Source organism: Eublepharis macularius, chromosome 12 (genome assembly GCF_028583425.1).
Source record: "Eublepharis macularius isolate TG4126 chromosome 12, MPM_Emac_v1.0, whole genome shotgun sequence".
NCBI lineage: Eukaryota > Metazoa > Chordata > Lepidosauria > Squamata > Eublepharidae > Eublepharis > Eublepharis macularius.
Window position 1 is genome coordinate 10948425 of NC_072801.1, and position 21864 is coordinate 10970288.

At 48.0% G+C, this 21864-nt stretch overlaps 1 protein-coding gene across 1 annotated transcript in view; it reads right to left on the reverse strand.

Moving 5' to 3' along the window:
- The window catches only part of RNF216 (ring finger protein 216), a 67576-nt gene extending 45951 nt beyond the window's left edge, over positions 1–21625 (reverse strand). The window contains exons 1-13 of the mRNA XM_054992983.1: positions 21558–21625; positions 14808–14936; positions 13838–13977; positions 11218–12042; positions 10160–10236; positions 8536–8638; positions 8183–8347; positions 6637–6751; positions 5666–5805; positions 4739–4789; positions 3451–3588; positions 2231–2379; positions 1233–1311 (exon numbers count right to left, since the gene is read on the reverse strand). Coding sequence (XP_054848958.1) covers positions 1233–1311; positions 2231–2379; positions 3451–3588; positions 4739–4789; positions 5666–5805; positions 6637–6751; positions 8183–8347; positions 8536–8638; positions 10160–10236; positions 11218–12042; positions 13838–13977; positions 14808–14874 — 2049 coding nt within the window. The 5' untranslated portion in view covers positions 14875–14936; positions 21558–21625. The remainder of the gene's footprint in view (positions 1–1232; positions 1312–2230; positions 2380–3450; positions 3589–4738; positions 4790–5665; positions 5806–6636; positions 6752–8182; positions 8348–8535; positions 8639–10159; positions 10237–11217; positions 12043–13837; positions 13978–14807; positions 14937–21557) is intronic.
- Positions 21626–21864: the final 239 nt, after the last annotated feature.

Sequence of the window (21864 nt, forward strand, 5' to 3'; positions counted from 1 at the left end):
TTTCCAGCAAGATGGTCAACCATTGGATTCATTATTAACACAGTAAATGTGTTTAAAGACACAACCTGCCAGCCCACACAGATGCATTCAATTCATAGACAGAGATGCATGCACAATTTTGCCCTTTCATTTATTTATAGTTTAGACTGATTTCTTTGCTCACAAAAGCAAAAAACAAACAAGCCAAACAATACTGAAACCATCATCCTCATAAAAACAAGACAGTCATGAATAACGCTTCAAACAGAATCCAATACCTGACCACTGAAATCTGTACCGTCATTTCACAACACAAGAACACAGGGGTCTTCCAACTCCACAACAAAAGACGATCGGCACACCCTCCAAATGAACCTGGTCCAATAACACCCTCCACTTTCAGTTTGCCAAAGACACACAAGAATAAATCCTTCTTGAATAGCTTCCACATTTTGCCAGAGGAGGCGATCTGTATGCCTTGTCCAGCTGATAGTGTGGACAGCCACCAGGAACACTGATGACCCTGTGCTGGCCTCCACTGGGGTGGAGATGTTTATTAGGAGACGCTGTCCTTCAAGTTGTGGGACCCAGGTTGTGAAAGGATTTGAAATGCTAAAACTGAACTGTGCGCCCAGACAAACTAAGAGGACAAATGCTGCAACTCTGCTTGCTCCCACTCGAGAGACATGCTGCTGAATTCTGGACCTACTACAAGTTTCCGAGTCACCCTCAAGGGTGGCCCTACCCAAAGCATGTTACAGTAGTCTAACCTGGAAGTTACATTGAGCATCCTATTATATCCATCTTTTTAGCATATACAATTGTTTGCAGCTGATATATTAAGGTTAATATGTCCCTACGTTCCACCACTGAATGCATATCTGGGGTCTGGGCATTACGGAATTATCTTCAGATACGTCTGAGCCCACTACATTCATACAAACTCTGCTGGTTTCTTCAAAGCAAATGCAGTTCGCTTGAAAAAGAGAATCAGTTTTGACTGTAGACATGCTGATGGTGCCACCTAGTGGCTCTTCAGCTCAAAAACCTTACAGGCATACGCCCCCAAATTTCCACACAGAAAAATACCCCAGAAAAATACTATGACGCACAGAATCACTGGATGGATGAAGCAGAGACTGCCCTGGAACACCCCCTATTGGCAAGGGTGACTGGCCTGCTTGTTCCATGCCACTGCTGCACCACCTTGGGCCTCCCAGCATACCCCTGGCTCAAACATCCCACCCTTTTACCTTTCTGCAGCGAGGGTTGGGGCAGCTGAACCGTTTCACGTCCTTGTCCAGCAGAGCCGGGAAGTTGCAGTAAGGGCACCTGCAGAGCAAGGAAGGGCAGAGATCATCACTGTGTAGCAACCACTGGCTCAAACCACCTCACAGGTGAGTCGGCAGATCCCCTCGCGCTCCCAATCTTCTGTTTCCAGTCCCCAGATTCCAAAATCAAGGCAACTTCAAGCCCACAAGAAAAGTGAATGAACAGGACATCACAACAAGAGAGTTAAAGAATGCTAACTTATTCATTGTTCCAACACACATTCTTTTCCTTCTGGTTGCCTAACAGAAGTCTTAGCCAGTTTTGCATTGTGTGTGTCAAATCTTGTTGGTCTCTGAGGTGCTACTGGACTCAGATCCTGCAGTTCAACACGGTTACTCACCTAAACTAATTCTTGCTCAGGAATCCAGATTCTGCTGCTTACAAACTTAAACTCTCTGACCTGTATCAAGCTACATTAAAGCAACTTAAAGGCAATTACATTTTCTTCAGAGATGTGGTACTTTCTACTGATTCCCCCTCCCATGGCTGACCCCCACTATACTGTTGCTAAGCCCTCCCCCCCCCCTTTCAATGGGCTCAATGGGTGGGGGAACTGGTGGAAATTGTCATCCCTTCTAAGAAAACACCATGGATGGGAAATCAGAAGGGAGAACTGAAAGGGGCCCCAGGATAGCACAGAAACTGTAGGGAAACTATGGATCTGTTCCAGAATTACAATATGCATTAAACACACACACACATGCACACAGACACAGGCACAAACCATTTTATTACTTAAGTACACGATCAATTTGGTCTTCCAACACGTGTCAGGTCGATATACACAACCAGGAAGCCAGGATAGGCTACAACCTCATGCCACACATGGATGCAGCTAGATACAGGTCATGTGTGTGGCAACCCTAGGTTGTAGGGAACCTCTGAGTTACACAGTCCAAGCCAAGCCGCTGCCCCTTACCTGACTAGCTCGTCCGCACAGGCGGCTGCCACTTCTTCCTCCGCTTTCCGCTCGTAGTATTTGCGGAGGATGTTCTCAGGAAGTACCTTCTCTAACTCGCTGGTTGGAAATGAGCATGTGCAACTCCCTTCCATGCAGCTGAGCTCTGACTGCATACAGAGGGATGGGAGAGGGGAAGAGATCACAGGAAGTCAAGCATCACTTGAGTCACACCCATTTGTGTAGTATCTAGATCAGGGCTTTTTTTCTGGGGAAAGAGGTGGTGGAACTCCGTGGGTTGCCCTCAGAGAAAATGGTCACATGGCTGGTGGCCCCGACCCCTGATTCCAGACAGAGGGGAGTTGAGATTGCCCTCCGCGCCACTCAGCGGCGAGGAGGGCAATCTCAACTCCCCTCTGTCTGGAGATCTGGGGGCGGGGCCACCAGCCACGTGACCATTTCCAAGAGGTTCCGGAACTCTGTTCCCCCGTGTTCCCCCTGAAAAAAAGCCCTGGTGTAGATATCTGTTCCTTGCTTTTCTCCCCAATGGGGACCCAAAGCCACTTAACAACCACCCTGAAAAAAAGGTTGGGCAAATCACTCTCTCTCAGCCTGAGGCCAGCCAACAAATATCCATGGCAGGGCAGGAATCTGAACCTGGGCATCCCAGGGTCTCGTAAAACCATGCCAGTTTTGTAGAGGGCATTCTAATTTGCACTTTGCAATTCGGTCGCTCTCTCCAACCACTCTTTAAGGGTGAGGTTACAATGGAATGTTTTTTATTCTTTCAGAGGTGGGAGAACTGAGGCAGTGCTTTCCCCAAAAGGCACCCAATTAGATGGTTGTGAACTCCCAGTACAGGCACCCTCTTACTCTCTCCCAAGTGTTCCCAAGCACCATTGGCTGGAGCTGGCTGGGACTGACTGGCACATATTGTGCAACCATGAAAGTTGGAGAATGCAACAAGAATCCAGCGTGCAACCAGGGAAAGAAGCGTGAAGTCATGACAACTGTGAAAAGAGAGGAGCTCATTTTCAGCGGAACACTTCAATGCTGCTGGATTGCATGGCATGGCACAAGTCAAGGAATAGGAATGAAGGACTCAAAGAAGAAACTAGCAGCAGAGTTCTGGGGAAAGGAGCAAATCTGGCAGACTAGAAAAGCTTTGACAAATTCTTCCCAGGATTAAACAGCACCTCTAACTTCCCTTTCTTCCCCGCAACCCCCAGGGGCCTCCTCACCTTGCCAGAGCCAAAGACTGCCTCCTGAGCATATTTGATCAGGCACTCCTTGCAGAATAAGTGGCCGTCCACACACTGAGTCAGCTCCTCAAACGCAAACTCCCCATAGCAACACCGGCACTCGATCATCTGGCCATCCTGCCAAACCAAATTTCCCCAGAGATTAATTCCTGCTCTAAAAGTGAGCGACAACAGCACCCTTTGTCACGCCTGCTCACCGCCTCTTTTCCGCCACAGAATCCCACATGGAGGGAGGCTGCGTCAAGGATGCCATACTGGCAAGGCGGGGCACGTGGGGTCGGAAGAACAGGAGAGAGTCACATACTCTCAGCCCCACCCACTCAGCTGAATCCTTTGCTCTGATGGGCCCTGAAGGCTGCTCACTTGGTTGTGCAGAACAAACACTTCCTAATGGAGAGGAAGCCCAGCTTTTGGAAAGATACAAGCAGCACATCATTAAACCCTCGGCTGAAGACAGCCACGCAGCCATGTTTAGCAGCACTGCTGCACAGACCTCATCAGGAAGTGTCAGCCTTCGTTTTTATTTCAGACATATATATGCTGCCTCAATATGCAAGTCTCTGAGGGGAGCTGTTGCCTTCTATATACTAAGAGTCACAGCTGACTGTATTAACTTCCTTCACCGAGAGATATAGTGCATTTGGGGAGGTAAGAAACTTCTATCTATGATTTTCTCATCTGCGACAGCTCTTGTATAATGAAAACACACTGTATAAATGGCACCTCAGAGCGCACTTGCTGCCATTATTCTCTGAGGCTCATTTGCTGTGACTGGATGCTTTACACGCTGTGTTGGCCCACTTTGAGTCTGATAAAGAAGTGAGAAGTATACATTTTTTTAAAAAAGAAGTGTTGCCGATGTCAACATCAATCAGGGCCCTAGGGGTACCAGGGAGGGAGGGCTTGGGCCACTCGACTCTTTAGGATGGACCAAACCAGCCACCAATTCAGGCCAGCGGCACTTGACAGCTTCCATGCTCTACCTATTGTGAATGACGTCAGATTTCACCAGCATCCAGGGCATCTTGTAAATAAATAAGAGCAGTTTCTTGCAGCCAAATCAAACCAGGGCAGCCTAAAGGAAATACAGCACAGCTCATGTTGTGCATGGGCAGGATTTGCAACAGAAGGGGCAGGCGAAGTCTCCGCAGGCTGCAGAGGGCCGAAACTCAGGCCAGCTTATGCCAGGTCAAAGTATCCCTTCCTACCAAGTGTGGTGTGACTGTTCCATGGGGGTGACTTCTCTCCAGGCAGACGAGTTACTTACTTTTTGATACTGCTCCTCATTCATCTGCAGGGCAAGGAGGAAATCTGCATGCTGAAAGGAGACAAACACACACTTGGGCTCACCCCCTCTGGATTTCTGTTACACTGGACTGTTCAGGTTAACACAAGCGAGGAGCTCAGCTCATTTCTGATGGGTGACAGATTCAGGAGGTACAAAAGCAAGCTCTTCTTCACTTCAAGAATGCCAAAAGACATAGTAGTGGCCACAAGGATGGACAGCTTTGAAAAGGGGTTTACACAGACAGAGGATCCAGAGGAGTTAGCCGGGTTAGTCCGTAGTTGCAAAAAAGAGTCTAGTGGCACCTTTAAAACTAACCAACTTTATTGTCGCATAAGCTTTCGAGAACCACAGCTCTCTTCATCAAATCCATCTGACTCAGAGAGCTGTGGTTCTTGAAAGCTTAAGTTACAATAAAGTTGGTTAGTCATAAAGGTACTACTGGACTCTTTACTATTATGGAAGAGAGGTTCCATCAATGGCTACTAGCCACAGTGACTAAAGGAAATCTCCACGTCCAGAAACGGTAAACCTTCGGGGAAGGCCTTGGCCTCTGTGCCCTACTTGCCAGCCCTTCAGGGCAGTTGATGGGCCACTGTGGGAAACAGGATCCTGGACTAGATGGGCCCCTGGTCTGATCCAGCAGGGCTTTTCTTACGTTAAATCACAGCTACTGTGTGCAAACCCAAATGCATCCACATGGCTCGTGAAAGATGCACATCTGTTTCACGTGCACTCTGCACAATTATACTGAGATATATTATGTATGCAACACGGGTGTGCAGGCAGCAGCCAAGTCCACTGGGCAAGACACAGAACTGCCTAATCAGCAACCCAAGGGGGATACAGAGTGCCACTGAAGCATAGAGGCTACCAACCAGGCCCTGCGCATGGCCCCATGCCACTCACCTCGGCCATTTCTTTCACCTTCTGCTCGTAAAATTCCCGTTCCAGCTGCACTGCTGGGAGGAGGGCGACCTGTTCATAGCTCCGCCAGTGCCGCCTCTTGTTCTCCAAGAAGAACATGCGCTTCTCGATTTTCATTTCTCCTGCAGTGAGGGCACAAAAGTGGTGACCCAAAAAGGCAAACAGACACACAAGAGCAACGTGGGGAATGAGAGGAGAGTGCGACACATGCACGCACACACACACACACACACACACACACACACACACACACACACACAAAGTGTTCCCTATTCCAAGAGAAGTGTAGAACGCTCACTCAAACATGTTGCACATGAAAGCCCCTTTCAGATGCTACAGTTGTATGTGCTAGAGATGCAGGGGATTGATAGCACTGCCTTGCACCTCCTCCACATACGGCTGTGTTCTACTGCTGAGCCACAGTTTGAATCAACCTGAGTTGATTCAGCCCCCTCCTTCTGAGGCATTATATTCACTAAGCCTGAAACCGAACTACACTCCCTACCACCTCCATGGCTCTACCTAAAAAAAGGTAAAGGTAGTCCCCTGGGCAAGCACCGACTCATTACTGACTCATGGGGGGACGTCGCACCACGATGTTTTCTTGGCAGACTTTTTACGGGGTGGTTTGCCATTGCCTTCCCCAGTCATCTACAGTTTACCCCCAGGAATCTGGGTACTCATTTTACCGACCTCGGAAGGATGGAAGGCTGAGTCAACCTTGAGCCGGCTACCTGAACCCAGCTTCTGCCGGGATTGAACTCAGGTCGTGAGAAGTGCTTGGGCTGCAGTACTGCAGCTTACCACTCTGTGCCACGGGGCTCCTATTCATCCCATATTGCTTTATTTTTGGCACATCAGCTTATTTGGGGGGGGGGGGAGGAGGGAGGTGATAAAAGAGCTGCTCTCCCATAGCTCTGCTCTGCTCAGGAGTTTTGCCCAAGCCAACTCACCTTGCTCAAATTTAAAATCTATGTAGGAATACTGGTTCATTTCTTTCCTCCTCTTCCGCTTCCCACTGGTTTCAGGAGATAGCTCCTGCCATTTTTTGATGGCATCAGAAAAGGCCTGAAAAGAGCAAACAGCAAATGGGCACAAGGACACAAACATACGTCTCTACAATCATTTGCAATAGCAAAGGCGGTGTTGTTAGCCCTTATGGAAACCTTGGTACACCTGCAGGTTACTGCCTTCCCTGACAAGCTTCCAGATCATGCAAGAGCTAAGAGAGGGGCGTGAGACTTCCTCTGCATGACTTTTGATCAAAGGGGCAGATGGCTTTCTTATAGGACCGTGCTTGAGATGGCGCAGTCATCCCCAACTGGAACTGCCTGGCAAAGGAGCAACAAGGCTATTCTCAAAGAAGGCTCCATCTATTTTTTTTAAGTGATTATGAAGTTGGGTGAGAATAAGAAGTAATGGAAGACAGCGTAACAAAGGAGAGGGAAATGGACGGGGTGGTGGTGGCTCTATGGAATAGCTAACACGTTGACTATCGGCCTTCAAAATAGTTTAGGAAACTCAAGGACATTACTTGGGGGGGGGGTAGATGGAGGTAGCGCTCCCTTACAGGGACATCATTTCAGAGTCTCTGTAGTTCTGTTTCTCTCATGGATCCTTGGAAGAAGACAGGCTGTAAGAACACCCTAGTCTTGCCTCCTGCCTCTTGACTGTTCACGCCCCCGCTCTTTCACCATTGCCTCAACTTTCTGCCTTCAAGTCCAACTTGAACTCACAACAGGCTCAAAGTTGGCAATTCTCAGGACCATCCTATACTCCAGACTGTGGTCTGGGGCCAGAAGAGGGCTTTGCCACACAAGCTGAACTTCTCTGTCACCAGCCTCCCCGGCCCCTCCCAATCATTACGCAATCAGGAAGTCCCTTTGGGATGTCATATGCGTGACATGCTAGACTCTAAAGTGGGATATCTCACTGGGACACTTCGCACGTACCGGTGGCCCCCTTCCTATGCAAGCTGAAAACTTGAAACAATGCTCCATACAACCTGAAACTATTTTATTTCGCTTGTAAGTAAAATCATGCTTTTACACCCTAGTTTGATCAAAATTTCACTGGGCCTTCAGAGACCAAAAGCCACAGCTGGGGGCGGCGGGGAGAGAACAGGCAACAAACCATCCCTGCAAGGTTGTCTGACATTTCAACACCTGGAAACACAAATTGGAATACCTTCGTTGTGTTTCCTTCTGTGCACAGAGTACTAATAAGCTATTTATAAAACATGTATTCTGGGAGAACTCCAACTGGAATTGTTAAAATTGTCAAGGAGGTAAGAGGGACATGGGCAGGCAGTCCCACTTGCTTCTGGGGTGGCTCCCCCACTCCAGATAGCGACCACACTTAGGGTCGCTCCCCCCCAGCTGTACTGACTTCTAAGTCAACACACACAGGCTACACTTATTACTTTCTAACTCCAAGAAAGGCCCCTGGAAAAGGGGGAGGGGTGAAAAGAAAGAACAGAAACCAGAAAGGAATGGGGACCTTGCGCGTGATTGCATAGTGTCCCTTGAGCTCGTGCAGTGCCCACTTGATGTCTTGGCTGCTCAGCATTTTGAAGTCAGCCATGAGGAGATCGGCGGCTTGGATGAAGCAACGCTGGTCAAGCGGGGTGAGCTTGGAGAAGTCAAAGTAGTCAACTTTAGGCACCTAAAGGAAGGAAGAAAAGGACAGTGGGAGCCGGTGCTGACTCAACAGCTCTTGGAAGTGGATTGCGAACGTGCAGAAGCTGAAGAAGCTCAGAGCTGTGCACACTTCAGCACCGCCCCCCCCCCCTTCAGAGGCAGAAGCGGAGAGGGAGAGAGAAACCACATTGTGCATGAGAGTTCCTCACTCACCTTTGTCTCTTCTTGGCTGGAGAGCAGGCTACTATTGGGATTTAAAACCACTCTGCCTTCCTTCTTTGGATAATCTGGATTTTCCAGAAGAAAATTACAAAGTCTGCAGAGGTAGGAGAGGCAAAATGCAGGTTACGTGGAAGAGACCATGTCCTTCAGAGAACCTTCCTCCCAAAACAATTAACAGGCCCATGCTCAGGAGAAGGGAAGGGCTTGAAAGGGGCCACAGAGTCACAGCAGTAGCCAGTGTTAAGAGCATCATTTGTCAAGGTCGGTTTCCTATCCTGACATGACTGGGGAGGACAGGAAGAACAAGGATCCCCAGATGACAAGCGGATGCCCTTCATTCAACCTGGTCAGGACAGAAGAGAGCTTTGCTGCTCTCTTCAATGGATATTTTAGGTGGGAGCTGGAAATGTCTCCCTGTATTCCTTTGATACCAGGGCTACTTTGGTACTGCTGCACCCAGGTGTGAGAGACCTCTTCATGCTCACATGGGGAATGCATGGCCAGGTGGCAGTAAGACCCAGTAAATTAAGGGGGTAGGTGCCAAAAAAGTAAATTTGACCAAATCAATACAGATGCTGCAGCATCAACTTGTTCTGTCTTTTTTTTAAAAAAAATGATATCGATAGCAGAATCATTGTATTGTCGAAGGCTTTCACGGCCGGAGAACAATGGTTGTTGTGGGTTTTCTGGGCTGTATTGCCGTGGTCTTGGCATTGTAGTTCCTGACGTTTCGCCAGCAGCTGTGGCTGGCATCTTCAGAGGTGTAGCACCAAAAGACAGAGATCTCTCAGTGTCACAGTGACACTGAATGATCTCTGTCTTTTGGTGCTACAGTGACACTGAGAGATCTCTGTCTTTTGGCGCTACACCTCTGAAGATGCCAGCCACAGCTGCTGGCAAAACGTCAGGAACTACAATGCCAAGACCACGGCAATACAGCCCGGAAAACCCACAACAACCAGCAGAATCATTGATCCCCTGCCCCAACGCAACATAAACTATTATTCCTCAGGCAATTTCTGCAATTACAATACAGTAGCCAAGAAGTAAAATACATCTGGAACAAAGCGGAGAGATGAACTTCAAGTAAGAGCACAGTGACAAACCCGTTTTATCGTTTACTCCAGCTAAGAGGTAGTTAGACGAAGAGCTCGATTAACAGCCGAGACACCAAGGCACCCCAGTCCATGATCAATCGGCATCCCCACTTTTAGCTAGTTAAATCAGACACAGCAGCCTCCAGCTGGAATGGGGAGCTCCAAGCTTGCGGCTGATGGGCACCAGCTGCCACAACCTCGCTTGCCAATCACGCTGCTCTGGAAGCCATCATGGAAACCACAGGGCCCTGCAGCAGCTGGAGAGGCTGGGGTTTTCTAAGGTGGCAAGTTCCTGTGATGTGGCACCACAGTCCAAGAAGTTTGCTGACTGCATGCCAAAGCTCTAAATCAGTTGTCCTAAAGGTAAGAAAAAGATGGAATTCCTGCTTGATCCCTGGAAAGCACACAAGTGACACGGATGGCCAGCTTGTTAATTCCATCAACCAAGTCCCCCCCCCCCCCCGTCCAAAGCATCATTAACAGGCTTCAGAATGTGCCACAAAAATCTGCAAACTTACATGTTCAAGTCATAGCAGTTCTTGCTCTGTATTAGCTCCTCGATGTACTCTCTGGTTATATCTGGAAACCTCGCTTCCTAGACAGGATGGGAACCACACACAAACAGAGAAACATAGCGCTGGAAGGGATTCCAAGGGTTATTTAGTCCACACTCCTGCATCATGCAGGAAATTCACAGGGACTCCTGCTCTATGCCAAGGACAACAAAAAGCTCCAGGAACCCTGGAAAATCTGGCCTGGAGGGAAATTCCTTCTTGGCCTTCAAGTGGCGATTAGCATTACCTTGGGCATATAAGAAAGGGCCATGAGAGCCCCGCCCTGGCTGCCCCCCCCCCCAAATCACAATCTGCCTAAATCCACACTGACTTATAGAATCAGCATTGCTGTCAGGCGGCCATCTAGCCTCTTCTTAAAAACCATCAAAGGAGGAGACCCCACCACCTCCCAAGGAAGCCTGATCCTCTGGGGAACCATTCTGTCAGTTCTTCCTAGCCAAAAATTCTTTTGATTTAATTTGAACCCACTGGTTCTAGTCCAACCCTCTGGGGCAACACAAAACAACTCCACTCCATCCTCTATGTGAGAGCCCTTCAAACACTTAAGGGGGCTATCGTATAACCTCGCTTTTTGTTTGACAAGTATTCAAAAGACTCGGGGGGGGGAATAAAACAAGCAGACCCTTCTCACAAAAGGAAAGGGGGGGGATAAGAAAGAAGGAGGTAATGATGAAGCAGAGCTCTTGACAGAGATGGTCACTGCAGAGTAGGAAGGTCCAGAACTGGGGGGGAGAGAAGAGGGTCACCTGCGCCACATGGGGCAGCGTCCTCAGGCTGTGTCCTCCTGTATATTCCCACCTTGAGAAAATGACTTTCAGGGAACCCTTCCAACACACGCATTTGGAAACACCTGAATCCAATGACTGTTCTGGAGAGGCTAAGCGGCAAGCCAAACTTCAATCCCAAACACTCCCTTCGCATGGCTTGCCACCTGCGCCAGTGGGCACGGCATCCCTTACCAGTGATCCCTGCCCAGTTAACAGTGCATCAGTGCTACTGACCGTTTCCCTGATGAGCAGAGCTGTGAGGTCTTTGTCCAGCCAAGGAGCAGCCTGCTTGAGAACGTCACCGCCACCAGACTCAAGCAACCCTTGGGCGGGAAATGCTGGGCCTGCCTGTTCATTTATTGCCACTGGGCGTCCTCCCTTCTCCTCTGGCGGGTGAGCAAGACGAGGAGAGGCAGGGCCCGGGATGCCGTCCTGCTGCGGCTCGGGCCGCGGGAAGGCGGGCCCAGGGATCTCTTCCTGGTATGTCCTGGGTAGTGGCCCTAGTTCGGCCTCCAACTGTGCTTGCTGAGGAGAAAGGCGGTCAGCTATGGCACGGGCCTCCTTGTCTGCCGGCTGGAAGTATGGGTGGTCCAGCTGAGCATTCTCCTGGATCAACTGGACACCGTTCTCAATGGCTGGAACTAGCCTCGGCTGCGAATGCCCATCCCTCTGGGCCCGTCCTTCCTGGTCAGCTACCAGGACCACTTCCTCCAAATTAATGACCTCCTTTTCACCAGCAGGGTTCACCTCTTTTCTCCGAGTCACATCGGGCCCTGGCTCCAAAATGGTCTGGCCCTCTTCCCTCGGCCTGCTGGGCTCCGGGGACTCCGGCAGCTCCAATACCTCCTCCTCACTCTCGAGCCTGGCCAGTTTTTTGCCACTCGCCTTCACACCATTTCTGTGAGCAGGGTGTAGTCGTGGGGAAATGGCCATCTTCTGCCCATCGTGAGGCCCCGTGGTTCCATCGCCTTTGGACCCTCCTTCCCCGGACTTGTTGATGCCATGCCAGTGAGCTGGTGGTCTGATTACATTGGGACGCAAAAGCCGTTTTGCTGCCGTCTTAAGGAGATAAAGACAGAGGAGTTAGTAGTCTGAACTCTGAAGCATCTCTTTAGAAGGATCTCTCAGATGCAAACGAACATTTCATGGTGAGCTTTGTTAACAGGACAACAAGGTTTGCAGCAAATGAAAGAATTCCCTCTCCTGCCCCGTTTTTATTTATTTTAAACATTTAGTAGCTGCTTTTCTATCTTATGGCACTCAAGGCTGCTTATAACAGACATAAAAATACTTAAAACAGTTTGTTCAGCTTAACAGCCCATAGGCTGTACACTCTAACAAAGTTTAAGAATTAAAAATAACAGTTAACATCGGTAAACTTGAATGGAACTATATCAGACACCTGGAAAACATCACGGATTACACCCATTTACAAAAAAGGTGAAAAAACTGATCCAAGCAATTAGTGACCACTCAGCATCCTGGCAATAACTGGCAAACCGTGTGCATTTCTTTTGCCAAAAAAAACCTGCTGTATTGGACAGATAAAGAGGAGGTGCTGGGGGATGAACGAGCTGGGTTTAGAAAGGGCCACTCTTGCATGGACCACGGCTTTACACTTGCCTTGCTGGTAAACAAATGTGTGTCAGACACACCTGGCTCCCTGTACGCAGCCATGTATTGACCCAAGGGCCGTCTTCCATTCCACGTCCCATGCAAGACTATGGAACAAACAATGCTGCAAGTCTACTCGAGAGATTGTTAAAGCTGACATAAAAATAAATTTTAAAACCTTGATTTAAAATCAGTCTGAAACTATCACTAAATAGCAAATAAATCAAATGAAGTTCTAAATAAAACGGCTTCCGAAAGACGGAAAACAAGGGGGCTAGGTGCACATCCCTGAGGAGGCTGTTCCATAATTGTGGGGCCACTGCCAGAAAGGCCCTCTCTCGCGTCCCCACAAGACAAGCTACTTTGGTTGATGGGACGGTCAGGGGGGCCTCTCACTGTGATCTTAAGTCCCGGGCAGGAACGCAGGGGAGAAGATGGTCCCTCCTTCCATTTTTTGACATTTCAGACAGCAGGCTCCCACTTGGGACCAGTCTGGAATACAACGACTGATCACGTCGCATCAGCAAACGATGCCTCTAGCCCAATATTCTCAGAAGACTGCAAGAGGAGCGAGGAAGGCATTTCCTCTGGCTTGGCCTCTGAACCTGATCACCAGAGGTAATCTGCCTCTAAAAACTGGAGAAAGTATTTAATTATCATGGCTAAATAAGCACTGATGAGCATGTGCCTGAGTCCAGGGGCGGGGGGTTCCACCTCACCACTTTCGCTAGTTAACAAGTTCCACAATATCCAATAAGTGAGGCAGCATTCTCTATTCCAGGTCCTCAAATCTACTGCTAATCAACATCACTGGGCGATCATCCCTAGTACTCAGAGAAAGAAAGGCAGGAAAAAATTACTTTAAATATTTAAAACGGTATTATTTAAAAAACAATCGTCGGGCGGGGTGGTGGTGAGGAGAGACTGAGGACTAGCCTGGTACTTTAGCTACTGTTTTCTAAATCCTGGCCTCTCTCTATAAGGAGATCAAAGTGGCACCATTCTCTCCTCCTCCGTTTTATCTCCACTATAACCCTGTGAAGTAAGTTCAGCTGAAAGAGAGAAGACCAGCCTAAGAGCACCCGGGGAGCCTCACGGCAGAGGGGTCTCGCCAGTCTTATTCTGACCCTCTAATCGCGATACTGCGCGGGCCACTATACTACACTGCAATGCTTTCAGGCCATTCAAAGCCAAAAGAATCCCCCAAAGGGTAAAACAGAAGGGGAGAAAACAGCTTTACCTCCATCAAGATGACCACATCATCGTCGTCTTCCTCGTCCTCCCACTGCCGTCGAACAGGAACGTCCAGCATCGCAGGCAATTCCTCATCTGAGGAGTCTGATATGGTAATAAGCCCCTCGTCTCTGTGGTTTATCCTGTCTGAAGAAGGCAGGCAGACTCATCTACCAGCTACAGCCTCACTGCAGCTCATAAATATGTATTCTTTAAGGTCCTTATGATTCCAGACTGAAAGACATTTCTCAAGTTTGCATTGTAATAAGGGCAGTACAGAACAGAAACTCAAGGGCACTGACTCCCAACACAAGCCCCGTCTCAACACTTGCCAGAGCCATGTCTGCCAGCAGCCACAAATCTTTAGCAATGGGGCAACTCCTCTACCCTACACAGCGAGAGAAGGCTGCTGATGGGAGAAGGTGGAATAGAGTTTGCTTTGTCAGATTCATGAAGTGCATCCTATTTGGCAGACAAACAAGATGTCTGAAGAACGGGAAAAATTTAGCAAATACTGGGCTCAAAAGGCTGCTAAACAAAGAGATGCAAAGCATGAAAGTGGGCCATAAAACAACCATTCACCTCTCATAATACCTCTTGTTTTCAATGGCCAGTTGACCCAACTGTTCATTATTTTCCCATCTAATACTGTATGTATGTCTGCTGCCAGCTGAGAATACATGCATCTTATGAGGTGGGCACCAGTCCACAAAAACTAATGCCACATTAAGCCTGCTTGATGCAACAACACACCCCACCCAAGGGCTAACACGACCACCCCTCTGAAACTAGTCCCAATAAAGGTTTTATTTTATTGAACCGCTGGATTTGTGTGCTATTTTCCATTTCCATATATACCCAGAAGTTTTAGAGCAACAAACACTTTTTAATTAAAATGAGCCTGGACCACTATGTCCCACTTTTGAGAAGCAGAGGCCATAAGCACATTCAGCAGGAACTGGCAACGAACAACTTACCTTTCCCTCGGTGGCTTCGGAAACTATTCAAATCAATTACTTCTTCGTTTCTACCTCCTTCTTCCATGTTCAAAAGCTATGCACGCAAGGGCCAGTCCCCGAGCATGGCACTCTCTCCTTCAAGAGCACCTGGAAACAAAAAACCAGCATGATGGGGGATGGGGGAGAGGTGTTTACTCTGACTACTCCATAGAGAATATTCTAGAGAAAACCAATACACTGTTTTCGGTCATCTTAGTAAGACCAGCAGCTGGTATGCTCATCCATATTTCACCTAAACAGCTTTTGTTTTTAAGTAAGAGAGGGGGTCTAGTCAATAACAACAATGACAATAACAAGAAGAACATTCAATGTATATACTGTGCTTCAGGGCAACTTAACACCCACTCAGAGCATTTTACAAAGTATGTTATTATTATCCCCACAACAATCACCCTGTGAGGTGGGTGAGGCTCAGAGAGCTCTGAGAGAGCTGTGACTGATCCAGGGTCACCCAGCTGGCTTCAAGCGGAGGAGTGGGGAATCCAACCCGGCTCTCCAGATTAGAGTCCTGCCCCTCTTAACCACTACACCAAACTGGGATTGGCACACCCAGCATGCATGCCAAACAATGGCACACCTGGCTTTTTTGCTCATTTTCCACTCAAGCAACTGAGGAGAGGATCTGAGGTGGCTTATTCCCATTTTCAGCTCATGGGCCAGATCACAGTCAATCCCCAGAGATATGCTGGCAGTAGGGTGGAGGTCCTCTTCCCAGTGTGTCTGGCAAAGCATCACCCTCAGTTCTCCCTCCTTCCTGCTCCCGAAGGAGACTAACACCCGCCACAACCTGGTAAAGAAGAGGCTCAGGGTTCCGATGAGGAATGGGTTTGCCTCAAGCTCTTGGGGTGGGGGTAGGGTAGGATGGGAGATGGGAATCTACACTGAACACCATGGGGTCCATTTCCAAGTGAATATGCACAGGACCCAATATAAAGAAGCTCACCTTTCCTTTTAGAAAAACGAAAAACCCAGCCACTGAATTCCAAGTCTGATGTTGGAAAGGACATGCAGTTTAAATGGAATTAAGAAAAAGAGGGACAAAACTCTTTTGGTTAAAGAATGCAGCGAAAGTTTGCCTGCAGCACTGCAGCCTCAGTGACCACGTCGCTAGAAACCGGCGAATGACACTGTAACGCCAATGACTGTAAACTATTAAACATGCTCCAACTGAAACCAAAAGTTTTCAGGCCTGCAGGGCAAGAAACCTGCACAGCAGCGCTCCGTTTAAGAGAATCCCAGGAGTGCGTCTCGTAACTCCAGATGATCATAAAGCCACATTCCCAGAAGCCAAAGCAGCAAGCCAAACTGTAGGCAGAGCACCAAGCGGACTTAACCGTGAGAAAAGTCAGCCCTTTCAGGGAATTTCCAATGTTACTTTGGAACTTCAGATCTTGACAAAGCAGAGAAGTCTTCCCAACCACCTTCTGAGTGATTCTTTTATTTATCTTGACTGAAACTTCGATATTCACAGTTTGTTCTACCGTTAAAGCTGAAGTGGAAACGTTTTAGAGAGAGGGGGGCTGAGACGATACATGATAGCAGGAAAGCTGGAATGGGAACACTTTACAGTCTGTTGCCTCAATTTGCGGGGGGGGGGGGGAATCTTAAGCTGGGCCATTATTATCATCTCCCTTTTCCAAAACAGGGCAGGGGAGAACTGCAAACTAGACAAGTTACACTCATGTGGGGACTTTCTGCTTCAGTTCTTGGTTTGGATGAGCTGGAAATTTCTGTTGTCCGCCAGGAACGTAACCAACACAACGTCCAATTCAATTTTCTAGTATGTGATGATCTTATAGGGTCTTGCTCTAGAACTCTCAACAGTCTCTGCCACCTAGAATGAGCCAAATATTGCCCGGGGGGGGGGAGATCAGGAATCAACCTTGCACAATGGTGGGTGAGGCTTAAGAAGACATGATCCCCTTTAAGAAGGCCTGCAGTTGCTACCAGATTCTTAAAACAGTGTGCTAAAACGTACAATAGATCCTAAAGGTTTTCTCAGCATGCCTAATGATTACAAACATGAAAGTCCCAAGAAGTGACTCACGAGGAGTTCAACAGTCAGCATCCTCTGGGGCAAACAGTTCTGCTACATGTCTATACTGAGACTCAATAAATTAATCTAATCACACCGGCTGCGGAACAGAGCAAACGCCAACATTCCAAGCTGGGATCTGCAGGGTCTGAAGTCAATTTTTAATTTTTTTTTAATGAAGCTTCACAATACCCAAGAGACATGCGGTCAGATCAAATAATAGAAGGGAGCCATGCAGGAATGAGGGTGGGAAGGAACTGAAATGCTGGCACCCACCTTTGACAAACACTGAAGCTTCAGACAAAAGAATCTGTGAACACAATCAGGATTTGTAACTGATGCCCCACACTGCAAAAATCCAGCCTTTAGGCATTCTTGCTTAAAACTTCTGTGTAACTAAGAGTCTGCCTTCTCTACTCTAAAGTAGCATTCAGAGAGTGAGGAAGGAAGGCCAAAGGCCAGCAAGCCTTTTCATCAGGAAGCCTTGCAAAGATGCCTGTTTCCCATCACACAATAACCAGCCCGGAGCACCAACATTTCCAGCAAGGAGGGAGAACCCAAGATAACTTTGAGACCTGAACCCCAAGAAGGCCGCGCAGCTAAATGGTCTGAGAGCAAATCTGCACAACTGCCTACGGGGAGCAACAGTCGGCCCTTTTCACTCAGTTCCTTTTTCTTTACAAGGTTGCGATCTGCCAGAAAACGACAAGGAAATGTATCAACACATCACACCACTCCATGAAAGAATTCCTTCCTCACAACATTTCAGAAGATTAAGCCTCCCCGCCCACATGGAAGTCAGAAGCAAACAATAACATCCCCTCCCCCAGCCCAAAGCAGTTTCACTCCTCCAAGGCACATCAGGGCAAGCGAGGCATCAAACTTTAAAAGGTATCTGATTTCTGGCACATCCAGAGCACATCAAGCCGCCTTATCTTAGTCCAGCAAGGCCAATACTGTCTACTCAGGCTGGCAGTGGCTCTCCAAGGTCTCCGGTGGAGATCTTTCACATCGCCTCCACTGGGATTGAACCTGGGACCTTCCGCATGCCAAGCAGATACTCTACCACTGAGCTACAGCCCCCCTCCCCAAAGCAATCAGAAAGAAATATGCAAGTCAAGGGCTTGGCCAGGACAAGCTGAAGTTATATACACAGCAGAACTGGGCAACAAAGCTTTTTATGAGTGATGCCACTTCAGATAGGAGGCTGTCCAGTATTTACTCAAATGCAAGACAAGGAGTTTTTCCAGGTATGCCTTCCACTACGCCCACAAAGCAGCAAAAAGAGGGTCAACTTAAATTCACTTACAAGTTACAGCTATGTCCTATAATTGTAAAACTTTTATATTCAGGGTTGTTTTCCTTTTCAGTAAATAAGGTACATTGCACTGCTGCTTTGCAAAAAAAACCCAAAAACCTTCGCGCACAGAGCATGCCAGGGAGAAGCCTAGTCTGAAGCCTTCTTCATCAATTTGAACAGTTTCTATAGGCAAGTATTTTTTCTCTTTGCCAGGGTACATTCAAACATGCCAATTACCCCTGAAGCAGCACGAGAAAAATTATAAAAGTTGGTTTTGCTATAATACAAAAGTTGTAATATTTTATTAGACAGAGAGCAATTAGAGCTATGAAGCCCACAACCCAGAAACATTTTTTTAAAATGCTTTTGTTTCCCCTCCATCCTGGGGGGCTTTTCCTCCCAATTTTGGGGCACACTGAAAAACTCTAATGAAATATTTTCACTTTTGGAACAAGTAAAATGATTCTTTTAAAAAAGTTTTGGTCTCTCAAAATTTGCAGAATCAAGATATTTACATAAGACCATCGACAGCATCAGAGAATGATAATTTCAGTCCAAATTATATACTTTCTTCTGTTTAGTACAAAACTTGTGTTTTCTGTTTTTAACTTCCCACCCAAGCTCCGAAATGGCAAAAACTAACATACATGTGCTAAGGTAGCATCTTATGCAACAATGTGAAGTGTTCTCTCTCCCACATTAGATATAGTCTCAGTTTTGCTTGTAAAAAGCAATTGCACAATTTTAATAATTCAAAAACATGCCAAATAGTATGCATTACATCACCCGCATATTTACTTGTTTAAAAATGTTAGCTAGAAGGAAACAGAGTCCCTTCGAAAGATGCCATTCCAAACCCACAAACAGAACTACATCCAAAGCAGAGCTGCAGTCATTCATTCAAGCTTTCGGCAAGTCCATTTGCAGAGACTTAGCTCTGTTTGGGGAAGGAAGCCTTCAGGCGAAGAGGATAATGCTGTAGAGAGGTTGCTTATAGGCTGGTAAAAATAAATTGTAAGATTGTGGGCAGGTGAACTGTAGCCACAGAACAGGGTAAACAGTAAACTACTGGGAATGAAAGGCATCAGAGTGCTAAAAAGTCAAAATTGTGTTCTTGAAAGTTTGTAAGCCAGTTTGGAGGACCTACTGACTTTTGGGTCCCCCATTTCCCTCTAACAAGGAAATATGCTGCAGCCTTAAGGTACTAACAGGCTTCCCAATAGTGGTCTGTAAGCAAGTACAAATAGCCAAGAAAACTTTTGTAAACTGGAGGGTTTCCGATTGTCAAGCTGTTTGTGTGCCACAAAGAACTAAAACAAGTATCTCTGCGCCAGAAGGCTACAAAGAACACTGGTGGACTTATCTGATGTACTGGGTATAGGGGGGATATCAAAGACTGATATTTCTATCCTGCCCCATGCCAAAGGTTCAAGAACTGATTACAAGATTTTTTTAAAAAAAAAAAGAACAGATAAGGACTCTTTAATACAACCTGCTTGGACAGTTCCCGCTTTACACCAGGGGCCAGAAATCAACCGCTAATGGGCAGCCCATCTGGCAGCCACTAAAAGATCTAAAAGGGGCAACAGGTGCTCCACAAGACAGAATTGGTAAACAAAATCTGTACTGTTTACTGTGACTAGCCAGGGGGCACAGGTCAAGAGCTCTGACATTGTCTCATTCTTTAAACTGAAGATGCTTTGGGGAGTGAATCTGGGATCTGCACGCAAAGCAGATGCGCTACCGCTGAGTGACAGTCTTCCTCTACCTGAACCTACCCTCTGCTGAGCCACATTCTTGGCCTATCAGGGCTGGCTTTGCACTGTCTGACCAGCACTGGCTACTCCTTGGCCTCAGGTGAGAGGAAATGAGAAACATTACCCACAACCTTATAAATGGAGTTGCCCAGGATTGAACTAGAGACATTCAGCATGCAGAACTGATGCTCTTCCACTAAGCAACAGACCCTCTACAGCTGAAGCTACCTTCCACTGAGTCAGACCCTCAGCCTATCAAGATTGGTCTTTTCTCTTCTGACTGATAGCAGCTTCTCTGGGGTCTCAGGCAAGAAGCATTTCACATCACCTGTTCCCTGATCCTTTCAACTAGAGATAGTAGAAGTGGCACCCAGGACCTTCTACATGCCAAACAGATGCTCTGCCACCAAGTTAAGAACTTCAATCTACCAAGGTTAGTTTTCTCTCCTCTGTCAGGGAGTGACTCTCCAAGGTCTCAGACCTCACATAACCTAAAAATCCTTTTAGCTCACATTGTGCTACTGGAGACTGAACCTGGGATAGCTCACATGTAAAGCAGATGCTCCCTTTGATTACAGTGTACAATCAAACCTAAGGGATTCCCCACGGTAAGGGTCCTTAATGTCACATCAGTATACATTCAATGACTTATTTTCTGAGGCTGGCCTTGGGGTCTAGCAACATCAGTATCATCCAGTCTCCGTGGATCTCACAGGGAGGTTTTTCCTATCCACGCATGAACACACCTGAAGCTGCTTTCTACTGAATCACAGCCTTAGACCACCAAGGTCAATCTGTTCTAATCAAGACTAGCAGTGGTTCTCCAGGGTCTCAGGACTTTCGCATCAGCAAAAGAGAGAACCAGTTTGGTGTAGTGGTTAAGAGCGGCAAGACTCTAATCTGGAGAGCCGGGTTTGATTCCCCACTCCTCTGCTTGAAGCCAGCTGGATGACCATGGGTCAGTCACAGCTCTTCCAGAGCTCTCTCAGCCCCACCCACCCCACAGGGTGTTTTGTTGTGGGGATAATAACAACATAATTTGTAAGCCGCTCTGAGTAGGCATTAAGTTGTCCTGAAAGGTGGTATATAAATCGAATGTTGTTGTTATTATATTATTATCTCCCGTCTCCTGATTCTTTCAGCTAGAGAGGCCAGTGACTGAACCTGGGATGTCCTGCATGCCAAGCAGAAGCTCTCCCCTCAGCCACAGCCCCTCCCCACTCGCGACTCTCTGATCCTTCCGCACTAAAGCTACCAGGAACAGAAAGTGGGCCATTCTGCTAGCAAAGCAGATATTCCCCAAGTGATATTTCTCCAGTGGGCCCTCCAAAACAGAGCTAGTTGGGGGCGGGGGGCATGCAATGAAAAAGAAACTGGACGTGCTTTGCTGAAGTGGTGCCAACTTCTTTGCACTAAAGAGGGCAAACCGTAGACAGGGGGAGGAGGCGGAAAGGAAAGGGGGCGGGGGGAGAGCGTCGGTGGGGGAGGAGTGCTTGAAGAGGGGGGTTGCTAAGCAACGCTGGGGCACCTCCAAGGGCGGGGAGGGCTGACAGGGGTTGGGGGGGCGGGTGGGAGGCCTCCTTTCCCCGCGGGGGGCCAAGGGGGCGGCTACTCACCGGCTGCGCCCCTCGCCCCCCTCTCAGTCTCCTCAGGCTTGGCCCGGCCTCTCCTCGCCCCCCTTCCAGCCCGACCCCTCAGCGGCTGTTCCGGCTTCCTTCCTGCCTGGCCCCCTTGGCCCCGCCCCCTGCCCGCACTTCAGGCAGGCTCCTTCCGGCCCGCGTCTTCTGCGCATGCCCGGCCAGAAAGGGAAAGGAGTCAGAGATAAGGGCTCGGCGGTGCGCGACTCAGACTTCCGGCATCGATGAAGTAGAACTCTCGCCTGCGAGCCGCCGCTTTGGGGCGTGGAGTGGGATTTTTAAAAAC